General features: G+C 38.3%; 1 protein-coding gene across 2 annotated transcripts; it reads right to left on the bottom strand.

Moving 5' to 3' along the window:
• Window positions 1–8818: 8818 nt before the first annotated feature.
• dennd1c (DENN domain containing 1C) lies at window positions 8819–23777 on the bottom strand. 2 transcript variants are annotated; one of them, XM_028017626.1, is made up of 23 exons: window positions 23125–23777; window positions 22635–22699; window positions 19736–19779; window positions 19238–19287; window positions 19009–19128; window positions 18261–18330; window positions 18094–18174; window positions 17934–17999; window positions 17038–17091; window positions 16549–16659; window positions 16186–16286; window positions 15813–15858; window positions 15605–15706; window positions 15352–15477; window positions 15148–15249; window positions 13611–13701; window positions 12976–13016; window positions 12849–12899; window positions 12709–12756; window positions 12518–12625; window positions 12290–12363; window positions 11269–11488; window positions 8819–11188 (listed from the first exon to the last, which is right to left on the bottom strand). In XM_028017626.1, exons 1-23 carry the CDS (start codon window positions 23139–23141, stop codon window positions 10229–10231), a joined length of 2748 nt encoding a protein of 915 aa, XP_027873427.1. In that variant the 5' UTR covers window positions 23142–23777; the 3' UTR covers window positions 8819–10228. The 2 variants fall into 2 exon arrangements, with proteins under 2 accessions (XP_027873427.1, XP_027873428.1); XM_028017627.1 differs by lacking the exon at window positions 17934–17999 and having other exon boundaries at window positions 23125–23774.
• Between the last annotated feature and the right edge of the window lie 17 nt (window positions 23778–23794).

Genomic DNA, 23794 nt, shown 5'->3' with positions numbered 1-23794 from the left:
GGTGTTGCAAAAACTTTGTTATGCAATTTCTGGGTAAATTATTGGTGGGACTTTTTGGAGTTACAAAGGGCGCATTTTCAGCAGTGAAAGAAAAACATATGCTTGAACAAATAATAAAAAAGAAAGTAAGATAAAGATAGCATGCTGTAAAATGTACAGCGTCATTATAAGTATTCATTGTATAATTGTTAAAAAAACATAGTTATCAGAAAAAATGTCATTATCACTAACATAACTAATCTGTTTAATGTGTCAAATGAAAAATGAATTAACTTTCAGTTTGTAGAGCTGGTTGTGACATGACTGAAAACCTGTGACTAGCAGGTTTTACAAAGAATCTAACGCTGAACACAACTTCACATGAAATTTATAAAATTCATATTTGTAGAAGATTTTTATAAAACCATTCATCAGCACCTTTAGACTTCAAAACTCCACTCACTGACTTGTGTTGGTCTGTTAAATATGATTTTAAGATAATAATTTGATGTTACAAGTGAAACAGTTTAGGGGCTATGAATAATTTGGCAGCACGTTTCTTTTGTTTGCTTCATTGCAGAAATTGTTGAATCTATTTTTCTCTTGCCAGTTTAAAAAAAACAAAAATGTATTATTGTTAAATATTTTCACAAGATTGTAGATTTTGTTCACTTCTTTGCAAAACTGTTGATTCACTTACGTTTCTTAACTAATTTGTTGATTTTATTTTTGGCGTTATTAAAAGTATTTAAGAAATATCTTCTTTCTGTTCCATACTGTGTTGATGTGGATAAACTTTCTCTAACCTGCAAGCCTGGGCACTGGGCTGAGGGTTTGCTTTTCCTTAATTTCTTACTCTACACTTATCAGTCAGGTGAGTTCAGGTCTTCAGTAATTATCTGAAAATCTTCACATTTATGGCTTCGTTAATATACTTTCTCTTTCATGTTAACGTTGTAAATCAGAGTAATTGCCGCCCAGAATTGCCAGCAATTGTGTGCAGTAACTTCAAAATTTCAGCTATCTCAGATTGAGGTAACAGTCACTTACTGCTGTCTAGCTCAAGATGGCGCCCTTTGTCCCTGAGGGAGCCAACCGTGGGCTTTGTAATGAAATGTGTAACATGGCAAAAAAAATAAAAAAGAAGAAAGAAACAGAGAATGAAGAAAAGAAAGAAAGAAAGCAAGCAAGAAAGAAATGAAGACAGAAGGAAGTTGTCACATGAGCATCATTTTTTCAACAATAATGTGAGGATTGTCTTCTCATTTTTTCTCTCCTTCAATAGTTTTTGTTTTGTTTCTTAGCTGGGAAGCTTTTTGTTAGCCCTTGTTCTGCATGTTTTCCAGGGCATATGAGGATTCTCTTGTTAAAAAACACATTACTACAGTTATGCGCACAGGTTTGTTTGAGCAGCGGGGAAGGCATGTCGGGAGGCAAACAAGGCGTGAACTCAGGGACTTTTGCCTCTAATTATTAAACCCGGCTCCTCGCAAAAAGCAGGGTGACTGGTGGCTTGAGCACTTCTCAAATACAGACACGTCTCAATAAATTAGGATATTTATTAAACTTTTGTTTACTTTAAAATAGTAATACAATTTTACAAAGAAAATTATTTTAATATGTAGATACACTGGAAACAAATGTATTCTGTTATTTTGTTAAAGCATTTGTTTCTTAGTCATTAGTTGGCTCATTGAGAAAATTGGACTAAAACCATAGAAACTGTTGAGAATTGTGATCTTATATGACCATTTCTTTCCTACACAATTGAGGGGGGAAGCCTTGTTTGTCTTGGCACTCTCCACAAGGAGGGAAGCCATAAAATATCTTCACAAAGCAGATGGTTGAAAGCAGATTGCATGTTCATCTAAAGCAGGGGTCTCAAACTCCAGTCCTCGAGGGCCGCAGTCCTGCTACTTTTAGATGTGCCTCTGCTGCACCACCGGAATAGAATAATTAGATCATTATCAAGACTGGGAGAACTGATCTACACAAGGAGGAAGTAATTAAGCCATTTCATTCCAGTGGTTTGTACCTGTGGCACATCTAAAAACTGTAGGTCTGCAGCCCACGAGGACTGGAGTTTGACACCCCTGATCTAAAGTCTAAGTGAAAGGAAAACAAGTGAGGTAGAAAAGAGTGCGAAAGTAACAGGGAAAACTACAGCTCTGAAATGAAGACCATTCAAGTGTTTAGTGGAGATTCACAAGGTGTGAACTTGGATGGATTCAGTGCTCCACACGCAAACCCACACACACGCAGACACATATATCCAGGACATGAGCTACAGCTTCCATGTTCCTCACAAAATCAGAAGCTGAAGGACATTAAAAAACATGTAATATGCATCATAAATACTGAATACAACAACTTGTATTTACAACAAGTAGCAATACGACTTGTTATAAATACACAAAAAGTGTTAATGTCTGTCTGGTTTTGGTTTATAGACAACATGTACTCAATGTACTGCAGCTTAGCAAATGTAAAAAAAAAAGTTCTTAATGATTTTACCTTTGAAACTTTTTCATGCCACACTAAACAAATGTCACCAAATATATTAAAACCATGGAGGGCCTGATTCCATAATGATAAAACAATCAATTAGGACAATTTGCAGTTCTCTGCAATATGTATATGGGATTCAGTGAAACTGTGATGGTGAATAATTGGCAATAGTGCATCTCTAACAGAATCCAAACTGATTGATGACTGAAGTTATTATTTTTGGACCTAAAGAGGAACGATCTAGAGTTATAGATCTAGAGTCAATGCACAGCTTCAGTTATTACAACTGAAAACCAGCGATCAGGCCCGAAACGTGGGAGTAGTGATGGACTCTGACCTGAACCTCCAGAGCCACATAAAGACAGTCACAAAGTCGGCCTTCTATCACCTGAAGAACATTTCCAGGATTAAAGGACTAATGTCTCAGCCAGATCTAGAGAAACTCATCCATAAGTTCATCTTCAGTCGTATTGATTATTGCAACAGCGTCTTCACAGGTCTGTCCAACAAATCAATCAAACAGCTGCAGCTGATCCAGAATGCTGCTGCTCGCGTTCTCACTAAAACCAGGAAGATAGAGCACATAACACCAGTTTTAAAGTCCCTCCACTGGCTCCCTGTAGCTCAAAGAATAGACTTTAAAATACTGTTGTTAGTTTATAAATCACTGAACGGCTTAGCACCACAATACATTAAAGATCTGCTGTTGTTGTATTAACCTTCCAGACCTCTCAGGTCTTCCGGTTCTGGTTCTGCTCTGCATCCCCAGAACCAGAACCAAACGAGGAGAAGCAGCTTTCAGCATCTATGCACCACAAATTTGGAACAAACTTCCAGAAAATTGTAAAACAGCTGAAACACTGACTTCTTTTAAATCTCGACTAAAAACCGACCTGTTTAGGATTTTCTTTGAAATGTAATCAATTACAAATTTATTGATGGAACTTGACTTAATGCTTTGTTTTGATTATTGATTCTATCTTGCATTGTGTTTCTGTGTTTGATATGATGTAAAGCACTTTGAAATGCTTTGCTGCTGAAATGTGCTATACAAATAAAATTTGATTGATTGATTGATTGATTGAAGATTTTGGGAGCCATGTTATCTTCCAGATTTGCTCCACTTTGTTTCATCCAGTCCAAAGTCAGTGTAGAGGCCTAATAGGCAACTTTAGAGCATCTCATGCTTCCCATACTGACTAACTTTATAGCTGATTTTATTTTCGACATGGCAGCTGCCCACCATATCAAATTACCACCGTTTGGTTAAAGACTGCTGTGTTACTGGGAATGCGTCGGCCAACCAACTCTCAAAACCTACACGTCATAGAGATGCTAAGGGTATTGTCAAGAGAAAGACAAAACAAAAAAAACTATGCCGAAGTCATTTAGTGGGGTGACATTTCTGTATTTAAAAAAATGAACTGAATGAAATGCTTGTGATTATAAAGAGCTGTTTTATTCCAAATTTATTCAATAAATAAATACTGTATCAACAAATTAATAATAAATGTTCCATGAAATAAATAGAGTTGTTTTGTTTTCTCCTATCACGGAATAAAGTAAAAATGTTTTTCAAGAACATTTTTCCTTGATTCTTTTTTTTATTTATTTCAGTATTTGTTTAATTAGTCATGTCTTTATTTCAATATATTAAAAATCCATTTTGTTTAATTTTGAGTACAATTTATTGAATGTCCTTAATAATTCAAAACTGCATTTATTTATTCAATTTTGAATGAAACGGGTTTCCATATGGAATACTTCACTCTATATGTAGCAAATTTATTTACATGATAGTGAAATAAATGACTAGTCAAATAATATTTTGAGGGTTGCGTTAAAAAAACAAATTCACAAAAATGAGAAGGAAAAAAAAAACATACAAACCCACGATTAAAAAAAAGGCAAACTGACTCTGATTGGCTGGGAGGGGGGGGACACGTGATCGAGCTCATTTACATCCGGCAGACAGGTGAAGGAGAAACCAGTATCGCTTCCACACCTGGCTAATGGACAATGAGTCCTGTCGGTCTTGCGGACCTTCTCGCTGTAAACCGGGAGTCTCCACTGCGGCTGCGGTCTCACCTGGACTCCCTCGCTAAGCCCGCAGGTAACTGCCGTCACGTTGCAGCTAAACCTGGCGTTTGATAGAGGAACGTCGCGGTGTCTGTGTCCGTGAGCGGTTTCACGTGTCATCAGCAGCAGTCTCACCTGCGCAGGAAACAGCAGGTAGCCAGACAGGTGGAGCAGGATCCGCGGCATTCCTCCCACCCTCGGCGGAGACACGCGTCCTGCCCGTGGGGGTTTAAAACGTTTGCAGGAGGGTCATTAATTTTACGAGAGGAACTTTGAGAGAGAGAGAATACAGCACATCTACTTCTGTTTTCTGTTGAAACAAACAGGTGCTTTATGAAAGCGACTTATTGTATCTCCTGCTTGTCACGACATTAGTGGTGAGTGTTGACTTTTTCTTATCCGCGCAAACCTGCTGGCATCATTAATACAGTTGAGTGGTGTGATATCCCTCCGCTGCTTCAAGGAATTAAGTCTTCGTTTTGTTTTGTCTTCTGTCAATGATGTGGACGGTCCTGGTTTTTAGCTGATATTTTAGCTAAGAACAGATTTTTTCCCGAGCGATTTAAAGTTAGACTGATTAATTTGTGGATAACGTGCTGAAGCATGATATGATTGTTGATGGATTTTATAGAACGTTCAAATTCAGAATGTCTAAAACAGTCTTTTTGTAGAAGCTGATTTGGTAAATGGCAATCTTGGTGAAATGCATTTTATATGAAAATCTTTCAACTGTTAAAAGTTATAGTGCAAATGTTAAAAGGACAAATGTCAAGATATTATGAGGGCCTAAATACACAACTTTCTGTATACAAGTATCCTTCATTTAACGTTGTGCCAGCCACACCTTTTGGCACCTTCGGTTAAGTTTTGTGAAACGCTTTAAATGAGTTGTTTCTTTCTCATTCGCTTAATTCATCATCAGCACTGATGCGTTGAGGGAAATTCATTCTTTATGTTTAGTTCTTTTGTTTCCAATATATGCGTGAGAGGCAGTATTAAGAGAATCACTGGTATGACAATTGTTAACCAAAATATTACCAAATAAGACGATATCCTATGAAATATTGCTTCCAATCCATCCTTTGCAATTGCAATTTTGCACACTCTGACAATAGAATTGAGTCCATTACACTTCCCACTACAGCAATGCAGCTGCAGTGGGAATCAATACTCGTGGAGAGTGGTGAAAATTTCTTTACTTTATTCCGGAAAGGCAGCAAATCCGAATTGGAACAGATTTATAAGAGCTTGGCAGTTATTTAGTATTTTATATTTACTTATCATAGCGAAAGACTTCCTCAGTTTTCTGTCTGTGGTTTATCTTCTCACAAATATTTCTTAGTTCTGTCTTTCTGCTTCTTCTTCTGCTGGCTGGTTATATTTGAGCCTGTCTGCTTCTGTTTTTGGTGGTAATACTGGCCTAAAAACAACAGCCAATACAAACACATGAATGTGCAAAACACACTTTCTGTAGGCATTTTTCTTCAATGGAAAACTCAACATTATGTGCGTTTTATGCTTTTAAGTACCTGTATTTTTTTATTTTTTATTTTATTTTTTCTTTATGAGCACTCATTCTTTTCTAATGTGTTTTTCTAATCGGTTTCAAATTAAATGATTGATTTTTGGACTTTATTATATCCCTCTTGTTTTTCCCCTCTTCCCTCTTCTGGTTTTCTGACTGTCACGTTTCTTAAACAACTGAACAGTCCAGCGGTCTCGGCGTTTGTTGAATGGTTGCACTGTGACTGGTCATCTGTTAAGTCAAATTGCCATAACTTTAGTCTGAGTCACTAAGTACACTTGGTATCTTGAGCAATTTAGATCTTCCTCCATGCTCACACTTCCTCTTAAGTGGTGTTTGTTTTGTCCTTTTGCATCTTATTAGATTTGCGTTTTGAAAATTGCAATGTTAAGCAGCTTTGTCTTTTTTGTGTCCATTTCCCTTAATTAGCTACTTAACATATTCAATCTTAAAGTTTCTAAAATGTCTTTGAATATTTTAACCGTAACATAAACAAGTAGATGATACACACTTCGATAAATGCATTCTTTCATTGATTTATTTTTCCATTCAGTAGACTCAGTTTTCTTGTTGTTTGGGAAAAGATTGGGTCACTTTTCTATCCTCTAGTTTACTGGAACTAATGTAATATCAGAAACTTGGCCTGGTTGTATTTAAAGAAACTGGGACGCTTGAGGAAAGAAGGGAAAAAAAGACAAAACATGCAGTCCTACTTAAACTCTTGGTACCCTTTAGTTACAACGCACTAAACCATTGTTCATCTTTTCTAGCTAAACTTTCTTTACTAAGCGTGTTCATTACGGTGAACCTTTTTTCCCCAACAAACTATTTGTATTAATCTTCTGTATTTTTGTACCTTTAGGTGCTCCACTGGTACACCATCTACTTGGTCCAGATGGAAGATTAAAGGCAGCACAGGCCTCATAAACACTTCGTATTCTCCATTAAGGTGAGATGAATCTGTTTTTGTCCCATTTGATCTAATCCTGCATAGGAAATCTGTTGGAAAAATTGCTCACTGAAAGACCAGACTTGACTGCGTCCACCAAACAGTCATCGGTTATTTATCATCAGGAATGTAGCCTTGTGTGGTGACAAGTTAAACATTATTGTATGCTCATGTAAACTGCAGAAGTATCTGATAAATTGCTCTTTCGGTATTATTCAGAGAAGTAAGGCGGTTCCTCCCTGAAACTATGTACAACTGGGTTAATGATCAGGATGAAGGCAGAGTTTTATTTTATTTACAAAAATCACAAGCTGCATCTCATTACTTTTTTAATCCTGAGATTTATCTTCTGACTTCACTTAAAGTTCTTCTCTACATGTTTTCCCTGCCGGTTTTACCGACTGTTGCAACAAAATATTTGGTTTTGGATTTAGTGAAGGGCGTGTGTGTGTGTGTGTGTGTGGGGGTGGTGGTGTTTATTTTTAAGGAACTGGTTAATGTGCATACATACCAGCAGGTCCCTTTTGAAGCTCTGGCATTTTTGACCTACTGGTTTACCACCTTCTAAACCTGTGGCTTAACTGGTGCAAAGATGGATTCTTATGATTCTTGCTACATTAATCAAAATTGGCTTCCATATATGAAACTCTTCCACATATGATACTGAAAACGTTGCACTGACTAGTGAAAAGCTGTCATACAAAGTAGTGAGAACTGTTTATACACAATAGAGAAGTTTTCATAACGTCATGGTGGATACAAGTGGACCCATGGCAAACTGTTTTTCTTAACCAAAAAGTTGAGTATTTAATGCCCTAAAGTCCAAACTGGTGAGATGCCTAAATGACCAGCACCTGTGTGTTTCTACAGTAAAATTAAGGGCAACATAAACACCTGTACAGGCTCAAAAATGCTGAGTAGAGGATTGATTGCTGCTTGTTCTGTTTACCTCAGAGTGCTTCCACACATAAAACTAGGAATTGTGAAATTGAACACCGTTTTTAAATTAGAAGGTCCTCTCTTGTTTTGCCTGCACGACTACTTGACCTTGGTGTGATTTCTCTTCCCAGGTGTTGTGCGACGCAGTTGTCGATCCTACCTGCAATGTCGGCGTCTGTTTTCAGCTTGTTCTCCCTGCTCACGTTAGTCCTGCTGCTCCTGCTGTGCGTCATACGGAAGAAAAGAAGGATGGAGGGGAAGTATAGACCCAGCGCAGAGGAGAAGAAACAATCTCGAGCAACCGCACCCGAGAGGCCCAGGCTGCCTTTACCGTTGCCCAAAGAAGAGCGGCTCATATAAAGAGACGTGGATTAAATACCCTCGATGTTACCCTGGTGTGTGTGTATCAGGATCACAAATGGATGCTCTCTGCACCAAAATGTTTTCAGATCATGTAAACAGTTTCTTTCATCCTGGGTGAAAACAAATGGACTGATTGAACAATCGGAGCATTCTGTCACTTGTTTCACAGAGGGAAGAGAAGTGGAGAGTTTGCTAACAATTTTCCTATTTAAACACTACTCAGTTTTTCTACCACTGAAATATGAGCTATAGTGTATTTTGTATTTAAATGCACATTAAAATATTTTTTATGTTTTGCATATTAGTTTTCCTAAGATACTAAATGGAATGCACTTTTTATATATCGTATTCGAAGGTTTAATGTTGAACAAGTGTGCACACATGGAGGGTAAGGTGTCTGATTAAAACCACTGTGTGCAAATTAATTATTCCTTTTCCTTATTGCTTGGTCAAAAAAATAACTTTCAATGGACACATTTTGTTTATTAAAGCTATTTATTGAAATTCTGTGAGAACAGTCCACAAAACTGCAAAGGTCATTTTTCAAAATGTCAGTTTGTGCATGAAAGAAACTAATGTTCAACAAATCTAAATACACTTTGTGTTTATAATAAATGGCAGTTTCACATTTAAGTTAAAAAAATAGAAAACAGTGCTTTTAAAGGGATAGGCTCATTTTTTTTATTATTTTGACTTGCGGTTCTTGTGCCATTATCACTAATGGTTTCCTTACCTGTAATAAAACGATCAGATGGACTTGTGTATGCACCAATGCAGCATTGGTGAATATTAACAGTCAACATTTGCACAAAAGACTTCTTACTTCTGCTATAGAGCCATGCAGACTGAGGCTAAATGGTGAGGCCACATCCTTCCTCTAACCCACTTAGAGGAAGGACATGGCTGATTGGTTCTACTGTTAATCTATCGTGTCTTTTTACAGGTAAGGAAATGTTTGCTAAAAAGTTCACAGAACTTGACTCAGAAAATCCAAGCGATCCTTTCAGCCCAGTGGTTCTCAATCCTGATCCACACTGTCCTCCATGTCCCAGACGTGTCTTATTTGGCAAACCTGATTCAAATTACAGCATTACCTCCTCATGTCCCCGGTGAGATGTTCTGGGCACCAGGAGGAGACCCAGAGGAACACCTAGGACTAAATGATTCTCAGATGACCATGGAGCACCTTGCACTTCTCTGTTTAGGCTGCTGCCCCTGGCAATCCAATCCCAGATTAAGCAGATTTGGATGGATGTGGGAACAGGGACAATGAGTGCTGAGGAACAGGATGAAGATTAGCTCGTCTGGTATATTACTTTAAAACGTCACTTAAGTGTCAATGTATGTTGCTTGGAAAGGATGAGGTGATGGATTTTCTTTCCCCTAAATGTCAAACAGTTCAAGCAATTTAAAAAAGAAATGGAAAACAGAAGCAATGGGGACGGATATCCTAGCAACCACTGGAACCAGCAACTTCCAACCTGAGAGTTTAACGGTTCAATGAATGCCATAAATATATATTTTTTTTCTTTTTGAGTTAATGATGCTGCGTTAGTTTGATCCTGAGCCCTTTCTAAAACCAAAAATATTTCCTATTTCCTTCATCTTCAATAAAGCTAATGGACCTGCTTCTTAGCTTAGCAAAGAGATACTTTGTTTGCATGAAACCTGGTGTTATTGATGCCTCTTGGACACAGGTGTTCAGACGTTTCCCTGTCATGTCCATCTGGAAGAATGGACGTATATACATCCGCCAGAACGTACTGGCGGACGTATATATCCCTTCTGTCCTTGGAGCATCTTGGAATCCCATTGAGCTGGAAAGTGCTGATGGGAAGAAGGATGTTTGGGTTTCCATCTAAACCAGTGAAAACTGAGCTGTTACATCAAGCTTCAAATCTCTTCTTCAGTTCAGACACTTTGACCGGAGGGCGGTCTTCTTCCTCGGACGCCTCTGCGTTTTTGTTTGTGTCTAAGTCACACGGAGTCTGTACCTTTTCCCTGCATCGCAATGCAGGCTCGGCAGAGTTCTTAGAAATGGACTTGAACTGAAATCCCTGCTGGCTGTATGGCTGACACTGGAAGCGTGCTACAGCGGAAAGCACTTTGGGAGGAGGTGAGGTCACGCGGGCCCCTTGCTCCTCCTTCTTTGGGGTTTTATCACTCTCTTTCTCCTCAGATGGAGGCAGTTTAGACTCAGCAGTAACATCATCGGGCTCTGGTGGGACTGTAGCGTCACTCAGTGGCTTTTCCACCGAACTCAACAGCGGATCTTCTCTGTTTACACACTTTAAGTTCAATGTGTCTGTAGAATCATTATTTGTATCCTTCTGAGTTTCTTTAATTTCTTCTTTCGCCTCATTTTCTTGCGTGTTATTCGTTTTCCCTTCTTCCTCTTGTAACACAGCTACCTCCTCGCTCTGAATTCCCTCATCTTTCCTTTCATCCTTTATTCTTTCGTCGTCTTTTCCTTCAGTCATTTCTTGCGAGCTTTCCCCAAAGCTTGCTATGTTTTCGTGATCTTCTTTACTTTGCTCCTCTTCGATCTTCACTTCCTTAAAGTTATCGCTGTTGGTTATTTCCTGCCTCTCATTTATTTCTCCATCAGTTTCTCTCTGTTTTTCTCTGACCTCCCTTTGTTTCGCTTCGTGCTCGGTGACCTCACTTGCCACCAGGAGACATTCTGCTCCCTCCTCCTCCGGCAAGCTGGTGTCCAGGCCGTGCCAGTCCGAGTCCTCCGTCCGATCTGAAAGCTCCTCTGTGGTCTCCAGATTCCAGCTGTGCAGGCTGCCGCTGCCGCTGATGGACAGAGACAGGCTCTCCTGGCTGGGGTTGCCTGGACCACGCTAACAACCACATAAAGGAAAGTTAGAACTGATTTCCAAGTAGATGTTTGGGAGTGTTGATCGTTTCCTTACTGATTTACCTTAATGATATAGTCATGGCTGTCTGGTCCAAACAAATCCAGGCTGCGAGTGCCATACAACAGGCCTCGGTCGTGGGAGCTGCGCGAGCTAAGAGTGTCAAAGATCTCCCCTAGGAGATCCATCTCCTCTGAGTCACATAACGGTGAATCAACTTCGTCTTCTTCTTCTTCCTTCAGAATCTCGGAGTCAGGCTGTCCAGCGGGCCTCGAGCTCTCCTCGCTGAGAATGAAAAAAATAACATCGATGAAACTAATTAGAAGTTAGAAATAGTAATATTATAATATAAATGTGCATAGTAGGTGTATAGCTGTTCAAATGCTTCATCTACTGCATTGGGAAATTATTGTAATCAGTCGGGGGGTTTTTTATTCTTGATTTCCAGAGACAGTATTCTAAGTTATTTTATGTGTGGCTTCGTTAAACAGAGCAACAGACTGTCGTGTTTCTAATCATAAAGTGGAAACAAAACCTAAAAAAGGGAAGAGATAAAAAACTAGTTTCCCTGTGTATATGTCAGAGACGTCAGCAGTTAGTCCTCATTTGGCCATGTCATCTTTTACTTTTGGCCCATTTTGTGGGATTGCTATGATCAATGCATGTTCCCTACATCCACATATGTTGTTTATTTGAAGAAAAAAACACATCTCTTAAAAAATATAACCTAAGATTCTCAATGGACTTCTTGGTTGGGCTCTTTTTACTGCTCTGCTCTTTCAGTGTCCAATGTCCTGACATTTCAAAATAACATCACAAATATTGGTATTAAACTGTATTTATGTTTTAAAGAGCAGAAACTTGCTGAAAAACAGTAAAATAATAATAATAAAAAAATTAATTTAAACATGGCTGCAACAGGCTTTCATACTCATTTTGCAATAAAAAATAAATGAAACCTATCTTCCACTTTTGACAAAATAAAGCCTTTTAATCCTAGGTTTGGCCCTTGGCTGGAGAACTTTAAAACTGGGGACAGTTTGAGGAGACCATACTGTGAAAATGATGTACAAGTTTATTTCCCACCTGTCCCAGAGATCTTCGGTGTCCTTTGTGATTTCCCTGTCTCTGAATTTCTGCGCAGGTCGGCGAGGTCGTGACTAATGGAGTAGAAGACCAAGACCAGAAAAAGAAAATATAACAAAAACAGTTGGAAGGCGGCACAAACGGGCCTGTTTACCTTGTACACGTTTCACTTGATTCAGATACGGATTTGTTTGCTGGAAACAAAAAAAAAAAAAACTACAGTCTTACTTTTCCAAAGTGTTGTGTGATCGGCAGGCGGCTCTGTAAGCTGTCAGACTGGACGCGGCGGTGTGACATCGATCCGGCCCTCTGGAGGTTGAGATCCTGATGGTGGACCTGCACAACACAGTGAAGTAAGCAAGAGAAGCCAGCAGCATTCGGGTGAATCAAAGCGTTTACCTACATGAACACGAGCCTACCTTGTGAATCAGCAGGTTTTTCAAACCAGATTTGGTAAGACCTTTAGTCTGTTAGAGACAACAATGAAAAGTTAGGTGGCACCCGCAACACAAAGCTGTCCTCCCTCAACCACAGTCACTTAATGTCTGTCTGGACTCACCTTCATATTTGCTTTGGTCTTCATGTTCAGGATTAGAGCGCCGCCCCCTTTCTGTTAAAGGCACAAAGACATTAATGTTAGACTTTTCAGGCCAATAAGGAAAACAGATATAGTCAAATGAACTTACCTTTAAATTGCCAACTAACTGCTGATAAGATTTGCCTCTTCCTACAAAAAAGAAAAAAAAATCCAAAAGAAAGAGTTTTAATTCAACAACATGAGAAAGATATATTCACATGAAAGGGAAGTCCCAATCTGACATCTAGTATTGACTTGTTGTCCAATTGATGGCTTCTTCTAGGTATTGGATTCAGTGATTAATCTGTTAATTAAGCTCCTAATCCCTACAGCTGCTGTTCTGTGTGTGGTTTTGTCATTTTAACCACCAGATCGTCCAAATATATTACGTATCAACAACAAGTCATATCAAACAGAGATGCTAGCGCTAACGTTGCAATTCAGCTTGGCATGAACAAAATCATTAGAAGGGGCATAACTTTGGTTTACAAAAACTGTTGACTAGATCAAATTAATGGTCAAAATATCTGTCAAAAAATAGACACTCCATCATCCAGCATATCACTGACGAGTAATGTAAAAATCATAAAATGTAGTGTACTATTTTACCACAAAAGGAGATACATGTTATTGATTTTATGAAAGCACCAGATTAGGTGATTGCAAAAGAATTGTTCTAAAATGACTAAAAAATAAAAATGAAAAATCTGTCCTGCGACATCCTTAAGACATACAGAGACACACCTGCTGTTGTTTCACACTTTGTTATCTCTTCCTCAAAAAGGTCATCTGGTCCTTTCCCTTTGTTAAGAGCATCCAAGCGGTCATCAATGAACTGAAACAAACAAGTGGAGAAACAGCTTTGAAACCAACGTAAACACCCACATCTGAATCATTTTGAACAATTAGCCTTGCTAGCCTGTATGGATTATGAAAACCTGCCTCAGTATTTATTTCTAACAGTTTAGTCCAAAATTATTCATTCATACCCATTTAGGAATTTAGATTTAAAGCAATTGTTTAATTTTACCACCATGTTTCTTCAGGCTGGAAGTAATATTAATATTTTGAAATTGACCAAAATAAGATTTTTCCAAGGAATCTAAAGATTAGGGTGATGACAAGAGGCATTCCACCCTAAAAGATAAATCTTTAAAATACCAGTGGAGACCTGCAAAAAGCTCTTCAGGATTTATATGAAGAATTTGATGGTTGGACTTCCAATAAATGTTTTTTTCACAGACTATTTAAATCATTCTCAACTTTCATTTTCAACAAAATGCAAAAAAAGAAACAAATTGCGTGTTTTTCAATTATTCAAAATTAGTACTGCTTTTATCTCTTTAGAGATTCCTGTCTCATTTATAAACAAAATACTTGGTTGAATTTAAATATTTAAGAAGTAAATATGCCTAAGGCATGACTAATGCTGAGTTTAGGTGAAAAGAAATACTAAATCCTGAGCATTTTTCAAAGAGTTATTTTATCTTGCTCACTCAGGTGCAAAATGTGTGTCTAGACTTTGAAATAGGTATGTGACAAATTAATTTATAATATTTTATATTGATTAAACGTACAAAATAATTCAAAGTGGAGATATCTCATACCTCTTTCTTTAAATTAAATACTTACCATTTTCTTAGCATTCTCTCTCTAGATTTCTCCACTGAAGTAATCTTAATACTGTTTTGGTTACAAAAACGTTGAAGTCTAATAGTAAAAATAAGTGTTTTTTTTTTTAAAGCTATCAGGAATAATATAGTTATACTAGTAAAGACAGTAATGCACTTCATTAATTGCCATTTCCTCTCAATTACATCCTTTTAAAAACTTTTAATAATTATTGAAGACCATAGTTGACAATGAGTAATTTAAATTAAAAACGATTTTTGTTTATTTATTCTACATGTCTGTCATGAATTGTGTTCCGGAGATGCTCTGCTACTTGTCAAATTAGATTCCCCGACATATTTAGTGAAATTCCACTGGATGTCCAGTAGGTGGCAATGTTTGGGATGACACCAAATGTTCACTTTCCTGCCTTATATGCGATCGAAACCCTGGCATGTACAGGCACTCATATTATCCACTGTGGTGAACGCAGTGCACACAGTATTTCTAAAGCTTAATACAGTTTAGATTGGCTCACATATGAATAAACAAATTTCCATTAACTCCTGAGTCAGAGTCACATAATCTCATCATTTAACCAACTGCAAAATTTTGTTGTGTTTTTCACTTTAAGCCTTGGGAAACATGCTCAGCAGAGGTCGTTGTGTACCTGTTTGAAGAATTGCAAATGAATGGCGCTTTGCAGGAACTGCTTCATACTGGTAGACTTGTGATCCAAAAAAACCTCTTCACAGAAATAAATGTCACCTTCCTGTGAAGAGAGACATATATAGAATGAGCCCCAAACACAATTCTATAATTACAAGGACCACATTGGTGTTAAGTTTCCAGCAAACCGTAGTGACTGACAGACCTTGTCGCCCTGCAGGGCGTCCTTGTAGCCTCCAAACAGCAGAGCTTGAGCCTTCAGGAAAGCTCGAGAAACACCACAGCCAGGAGACACTGCCTGCCGCTTTAAACAGACCTTCAGGCCGGACATCTGAGCACATAAATGCAAGAAACCTGCTGATATCTGCCAAATGTTATCAATGAAACAGCTGGCATGCTCAACTGACACAAAGCAACTCGCTGAAATTACAAAGACCTAAACGAATATGTGTTTTTACCACATCTGCAGGTATCTTCTTAAGGTCATCAAAGGGGGTTTCCAGAGTGTTTGTATCAACGTTCAGAATTACCACTTCCTCCAACCCACGACTCCTCACTCTCTAATGGATGGAAATACATTGTCGAGAAGAAAGCCAGAAAGAATAAACTTGGTCAACTTGCGAATAAAGCTGGTGGGGAATGTGAGCGACTCGGTTGGTGCGGTACCTCTGAAAGACTGGTGTGGACTCCAATCAGATAAGGCATGGGCGCACTGTAACCGCAAAAAAAAAAACAACAAACACATTATTTTCTGTTTGTACACTGCAAAACCACAACATCTTGCCAAGTATTTTCTGTTTAGTTTCTACCGCAAATATTTTAGGAAGATTGAAAGAAGACAAAACTAACTTACAAGAAGCTTTTTAGCAAGATGCAGGATCTTGTTTTAAATATACTACTGTATATTCACTGGCAGATTATGTCACTTAAGATTTTGTGTTTTTGCAGTGTACGTGTAGGCGGATCGGTGCGCTAGTGTTGGGGTTTGGATGGATGGATGGATGGATGGATGGATGGATGGATGGACTTGACTTCTCACCAGCAGTAGTCGAGTAGATGTGGTGGCAGGACAGGTATGAAGATGTGCTGCCAGTACATCGGGTATAAAACAGCACTGAGAGCATGTACGCAAGATGTTAGCTGCACACACAAAATGGAGGAGAACTTTTAGGTATGCATGCATGCTTATCTACTTCACATGTGATCAACAAGTATAGAGAGTCGTATTTGTCACAAAATGAAGCAATGACACTTTAGTGGTGTTTAAATTTATGTTTAGAAATGGTCTAATCACACCTCTAAAATAAGTCGTGTTTGAGGTATGGGTTTAAAGTATGACCAGGCTGTTGCAGATATGTTAATTTTATGCAACAAAAAGGGGAAATGAAAATGTGCGTCTTACTGTGCTGAGTTTGCTGGCGAAGATGAGGATCCGCCTCTCGAACAGCATGCTGGCATAGAGCTGGAGGAGATTCCCGACATCTACGGCTACTATCAGCTCAGTCAGGTTTCTCTAGCAAAGCCAAAGAAATGGGGTGTGTTTGTGTTTTGTTCAGGTATTTATGTCCCTAGAAATTTCTGACATTTGATCAAATTACAATCACAAACTTTGATGGATTTCTTTGGGATTTTAAGAGACAGCCCAACACAAAGTAGTGCTAAACCCTGAACTGGAAGAAACACGAACAGTTCAAAATTGCTCATGAATGAGTATCACAAAAGTGGGGTATACATTTATTTATTTATCTTTAGCCTCGCCGAGTTGAGGCTTGCAGAAGCACCAGGACTTTTGGAGTAAGTCTCTGTCAGATTTGCACATCTAAAGTCTAAAAGGTTTTGCAAAACAGCTCAAACTCAGTCACAGCTAATTAACTTAAGCAACCATACTCACATTTTCAGGAATAGAAGGAAGACTTTTTGGATCTGGAGCAATAAAGTATGGAATCTGTCCAGAAAAAAAGAAAAACAACAACCATAAAGCCACAGTAAGAAAAAGGGAGAACAATAGAAAGGATGTACTTTTTTTCCAGCATCGTGGATGTAGTCTAACATCTTGGTGCATATGTGAATAAAAGGCTGCAAGGTAACATTGTCCATTTTTATTCCAAAATTATCAGCCCAATAATTGTGCTTTTGAGCAATTTTCTCAAAAGCAGCAATTTTCTCTTTCACAGCTTTGAGTCAAATATCTGTTTTTGTACCATTAACGTTGTCTGCTCCTGTAAAAGTCTAACAGTGCACCATACATATCTTGTTAAACTTCTCATCATTGGTTGAAAAGTCTGCATTCAGACTGAAGAAACTGTATTTATGCTGCAATAAAAACTACATCAACATTTAATTGCATGCTGTGACATAGATGCGAAACATGAGAGTTATTTAAGTTAGGGGTTAATTTGTAGGTGTGTTGAATTAGAAATGCGCACTTGCTGGTCCTGGAGATGGCTTTGTCATTTTGGAATGAAACTCAAACACAAAAACAAAAACAAAGATGATACAACAAGCTGTAGTTTGGAGCCAAATGGAGTAAATTCCCAGACGATGACTTCTCAGACAAACCATTTCCATGATGAAGTATTAGGCACGGCTTTTAAACAGGCTGTAGATCACAATGAAAGCTAGCTAGTGTTAACTGTGTTAGGTTCAGCATAGACATGTCATCTCTTAGAGGGGTGAGTCAACAGAGTTTTAGTTAAGCTGAAGTCATCAAGCACAGCCAGCCAGCGTTAGTCTGTACAAGCCTGGCTGGATCTGCCTCTGGGCCACATGGACTCCTGTGGCACTCACCCCCTCTGGTCCCTTTGTGTGTCCAACAGTACGGGACACCTCAGTGCTCACCAAAAGCTGCTCTCCCTCAGGAAAGAAACACAACACGCAAACCACTGACAGAACACGTTCAAACTCAAGTGTGACTCCCGGGTTCTCGTTGGCTAGTTAAGAGATTTACCATCTGCAGGGTGACGGATCCGGGAGTCAGCGGTATGGACTGCTTGTAGAGCGTCGCCAGGAGCGCTTTGATCTCATTGATCTGTTGAAGAGGTGGTTCATATTCATGCGATGCTCATGCAACAGTATGGAGAGAGTAGAGGTTAGAGGTCAGGAACTAGAACTCACCTGTCCTTTAGCGAGGTAATCGGCCAAATTGTTGAGAAGTTTGTAGAACACCTCAAACCACGGGAGATAACTGTTTGAAATTGATACAGGATGAAATCATCTTTTGAAAAGAAAGTGACTATGTCTAGTAATTTGTAAAATATCGAATGAAATAATCACAGTTTTTTAGAAACTTTTTCACAAATTAACACATTTTAATTGATCACATTTATGCTTTCAATTTTACCCCCACCTGTCTCTACCCGCAAAAAAACCCAAACGACAAATTGCAAACACTAAGATTTCAGCAATTTAAAAAATAAAATAAAAAATACATGAACACTTGCTATGAATATTAAAGACAATGACATCCATAAAAAATATATAATGTTAAACCTTTTTGGTGAGTCCAATGGACACAGGTGGAACAATTTATTTACAAAAACCTCTGATAAAACAAAAAGAAAAAGATAATATTCCCCCATAAAATTTTAGCTTGAATTCATAAGATGGGGAACAACATAAACCTTTTGATTTTTTTTCTGAAGAATAAAAGAGAAATTTTATTGCAGAAACTGGCAATTTGAGTTGTTAAAATTCAGAAAATTCATTTATATTTGTTACTTATAGAAAGGTACGAAGTTAATAATGGGATGCAAAGAAAATTTAATATTTACATGGTCGTCTTTCAAATAACATGTCATTTTTTGTGTCCAAAAGACACAGGTGGAGCACAAAATAAAGGTTAAACATGCAGACAAAAGCATACCTGAGAATGCAAAGGCACGTCTGTGTGCTGTTGGTGAGGCGACAGAAACCAAAGCGCTGGCATCCCTCAAGGTCAGTCAAAACAAAAGTAAAGTGCTGCACGGCCACCCCATCCCTCTGCCTGAGCAGACGAGCGTGGTGAGAGGAGGACATTTAGATCAAGTTAAACAGGCGGGGAGGTGTGACCAGGCATGCAGCGAAAACCCAGGCACTCCCCAGTTTATACTCACCTTTGGATGTCATATGGGAAGCAGAACCTGGGCAAAGTTTGACTGGATTCCTGGAAAATAAGCAATTAATGAGCAAAATAAGGAGCGAGAGACACAAACAAAGACGGTTATGTTAAAGTACAAGAGCTTCATGAGCTCACATCAACTTTGAAAGCTATTTCAGGTTTATGGTGTTACACGCTGAGCAATGTGGACATCGTCTCCATCGTAAACAATTAGTGAAAGGTAAAAAAGAATGTTCACATGTCAATAGATGGTTGAAACATTGTTGGTTTTGATCAAATGGATTTAAAAAGCCTGACTTTTGGTTTCTGTTTTAGCCTAAATTTGAACAAAACTTGTGGGTTAAAGTTCAATTTATTCCCTCCCCGACTTAAATAAGGTCAGTGCTTAAAAAGTCACACAAAATATGTCCAGTGTTTGAAGAGTAAAGTCGAGCTAATGTGATCATTTTAAAAATATTCCCAACAACGTATTCCCTGGAGCAGCAGAGGCTACCTCGTCCCTGAAGTCTTCTGGAAACTGAAACTTTACTCCAGGATCTGCAAAATTAAAGCAAAAAAAAAAAAGTTATGAAAATGAATGAACAAACTGCATCACACAAAGGCATTTCAATAAGTTAAATTTTCAGCAAAAAGCTAATTCAGTTCAGACACAAACATTCTATAGATACAGTTATACATGTTTTTTATAACTTGCATTTTTCTTTCAGCTAAACATATGTACTGTAGAGAACATGCACTCAATATTTAGTGAGGGCTCCTTTTCCATTAATTACTGTATCAATGCAGAGTAGCACCGAGACAATTCCCCTGTTGAGATGTTCAGAAAACCCTGCGGTGCATCAACACTGGTCTTGTTTGCGTTGTTAGGTTTGGTATCTCTCACCGTCTTCCTTTAGGTCACAAAAACGCAAGGTTAAAACCAAAACTGATCTAGATTCTGTGAAACTAAAGACCACAGAGAATAATAATAAAAAAGGTGTTTTCATGCAGTCATACATGAACTTAGAGGAATTAACCAAGTCTAATAATAACTCAACCAACTACCGGCTTAAAACATCACCAGAATAAAGGATGTCCTGTCAAAACAGAATCCAAAATAACTGCTGCACGCTGTTATTGTCAATAGGTTTGACGATTGTACTGGTGTTTCTGCTTGTTTTTACAAAAAAGAAAAAATGAGCAAGCTGGTGCATCTTATCCAACATGCTGCTGCCAGAGTCCTGACCAACACCAGGAACATGGATCATACCACACCAGTCCTTAAGTGACTGCACTGTCTCCCTGATTGTAAAATAATAGAAATATTGTTGATGGTCTACGAGTCACTGCATGGTCTTGGTCATAAATCCACTTCAGTGTTGCTAGTGAAATATGAACCAAGTAAACCCTTCAGGTTGTCAATGACCTGTTTACTCCTCATTTCCAGGAACCAGAACCAAATCAGGTGAGGCAGCATTTATTCAGGCCTTTCCTTTGAATAAGGACTCAAACTATCACTGTTTACTGCAGCCAAACAGAAAAGTTAAGAGATTTATTTTAATCATTTTTAATTAGCTTACCTATGGGAATTCAGATTTCCTTCCCGTTATATGATTATCTGTTATTAGTTTGTGTTTTAAACTCTATCCCCTTTTTATTTCTGTAACTCATTTTAATTACCCTATATGTGAATGGTGCTACAAAAGATATTGACAATATCCCACAGATCATCCATGGGGTTTATGTCAGCTAGGTTTACAACCCAATCCAGTACAGTGATGCTCATTAAAGAAATCATCCCAAGCACATTGATGACACACAGAGTCCTGCTGGAAAATAAAATGAGCATTTCTGTAGAGATTGTCAGCAAAGAGAAGCACAGACTTCTCCAATATTTCTTGGTAAACAGTTGTGAATCAACACAAACAAAAGGCACGACTCCCTGAATCATCACTGACTGTGGAAACGTCACAGTGGACCTCAAGCAGCTTGAATTCTGACTCTCTTTTTTCTAATTGAAAAGCAAAATACACATTCATTTACTTTAATTAAGAAATGTTTTGGACCACTGAGGTACAGAGTTGTCATTTTTCATTATCCCTGGTTCAGGATTGACATCACATAAGAAATGCATCTTCCTTCTCCTGGATACATACACGTGTGTCTGTTGTAGCTCTTGAAGCACTGCGGTCCAAACCTCAAGGAACTCCCCCAAAACTCTTGAATGGGCTTTTCTTCTGAACCCTACTGATGCTGTTTTTAACCTGTTGCTTGTGCATCTGTTTATGCCATGCTTTCCTCCTAATTAACTCTACAGGGTGTCAAGGACTTCAGCTGATCAATTGTCAGGTCTTCCCTCTGACTGTCATGGCCATAACTTCACATTTCAGTATTAAAAATTTCTGTATTTCTACTGGACTAATTTTTTAACTTTGGACTATCATTAGCTGTAACTTATCATGATTAGATTTAAAATAAATAAACACTTGAAATATGTTATCTTGAGTGTAATCAGTCATTATAGAAGTTTCACTTTTCAAATGTCTGAATTACTGAAATAATATAAACTTAATCGTATCAATAATTCATTGGGACACACCTCTACTGTGGCCAAATTAAAAAAAGCATTAGTGATTTTACTAGACAAAAAATGTTTAAAAATGATTATGTGAAATCTCATCTGGTCAGCTTTCAGCTCTCACAGAGAGTTAACAGGATGCTCTCCTTGGGTTTACTTGTGACTAAAAAGGCTTTGTGGTTTTCTTCTGATCACATGACAGGAAGAATGTGTGACTGTCAGAACAGCACAAACAGCTTCACACATAGAAAGTTTAGATATTTTATTTTCTCCCAATTCACATGTACCGATATTATTTTATGTTCAAGTCAGCTTTCAAAACGCCGGTGTAATGACTGAGTCATGACTCACAGACTGTGCAATTCAGTTTGTGCAATCCATTGAGTCATGCTGAAATAAAACAAGTCCAAGATACGTAGAGTGACAGAAAAACATTTGATGAGTAACTTCATTGTTGTAGACAAAATATCAGTGTCAGTTTATATGTATATATGTATTACAAAGGGAATTTCGTGAATAAAATCACAATGTAGCGTCCAAAACAATAAAAACAGACCAAATCAAATGGTCAAATTTTACCTGTCTTCTACTAGTAAAATAAATCTGAGATTTTTAGGATTGAAGCTTCACCAAATTGACACAGATGTTACATGAGATTTAACGTTATATATTTAGAAGTAGAGACCACAAACCCACAATCTTCTTTGTTCTCAGCGTACTTTAACAATTGATGTAGAAGATGATGAACATAAGCAGTGCTCAGAACAGAGCCAAACATGTGTGAATCGTTGTGGTTGGGTGTGTGTGCTGATCCAGAAGCTACAACTGTCCTCACCTTTGTCTCTGGCTACAGGGCATGTTGCTTCAAAGAACCAGTTGAAGGTTCGCTCTGGGTTTTGTCTGACAGGAAGCACATAAACACCAAACGCGTGAGATTTCTGTTAGAGTTTGACATGTGTGTTCACATTAAATCAGAAATTAATAATCATACAAAAAAGTAGTTAGACTTTTACTCCAAACTGAATCTGATTGCGAGCAATATAAAATATCTGTGTTATCTCAGGCAAAGATGTGTTTTTCTGCTCATAATAGGCTTAATGTACAGATAAATTCATGTCCAATTTAGTAAATAAAATCTGCTTAATAGAGGCATTAGAATAAGTCCACTGTTATGTCTGTGGCAGCAAATACAAGGGCAGAAGAGTTGCTGCATTAAACTTCCTGTGCAGTTTTGTGAGAGGAAGTTAATGAAAACCACAAGAACTGAGTGAGAGGCAGAGAGAAAATGATGGAGGTCGACAAAAATCATAAGTGAACTAACTTACTTCAGTCTGGAGCCCATCCTGCCCGAATGTGACTGTTTCCATATGTTTGTCCTGGAGGAGATGAAGGTCCTCAGTGCTCGGCTAGACGAGTGCCATAGCTCTGATGAGGCACCGTTACAGATTAGGGCAGACCGCCAGCAGAAGCAGCAGTCTGCTCAGTCAGCGCCAGAGTGTCAAAACACTTCCTGATCTATCTGAATATGTTCTTGTCAATGTGTAAATGACGTGCGTTATGAGACAGCCTCTGAGATGTGAACTTCTCCTAATTCATTGTTATTTTTGTGTTTAAATTTAAAAGTGTTCCTAAGAACGAAAGATGACATCTTCCTCAAAATTAAAATGACCCACTTAGCTACTATCTCCTGCTGTTTGTGTGGTGAATCTCTAAATAACAGAACAGCTCAGACTATGGAGGCTTAATGAAGTTTTAGAGTTCTGACATCAGTAGATCCGTCAGTAAGAATCCGGTTTTACTTGATTTGTGCAGTCACGCACGCTTATGTTAGTTAACGCGTCATTATTGAGAACAGTCGACTAGGTTTCCCCGCTATTGTTCAAATAAATAAAAGCTAGATAAACACTGCATGTACACCAGCTGCAAAGAGGCAAAACAATCCACATCCTGATCAAAAAGGCACTTTGCACACAGACCCTTTGCTGCCCCCTTGTG

Source organism: Xiphophorus couchianus, chromosome 5 (assembly GCF_001444195.1).
Source record: "Xiphophorus couchianus chromosome 5, X_couchianus-1.0, whole genome shotgun sequence".
Lineage (NCBI taxonomy): Eukaryota > Metazoa > Chordata > Actinopteri > Cyprinodontiformes > Poeciliidae > Xiphophorus > Xiphophorus couchianus.
Note: the sequence above shows the minus strand (reverse complement) of the source record. Positions and strands in the feature narration are given on the sequence as shown.

What these genes read in the sequence shown, in the direction of transcription:
- dennd1c (XM_028017626.1), bottom strand. An exon ending in TCGCCAGCAAACTCAGCACA is followed by an intron (nt 16,287 to 16,548) that starts GTAAGACGCACA and finishes TTGTGTGTGCAG; the next exon opens with CTAACATCTTGCGTACATGC. An exon ending in ACGCCCTGCAGGGCGACAAG is followed by an intron (nt 15,250 to 15,351) that starts GTCTGTCAGTCA and finishes CTCTCTTCACAG; the next exon opens with GAAGGTGACATTTATTTCTG.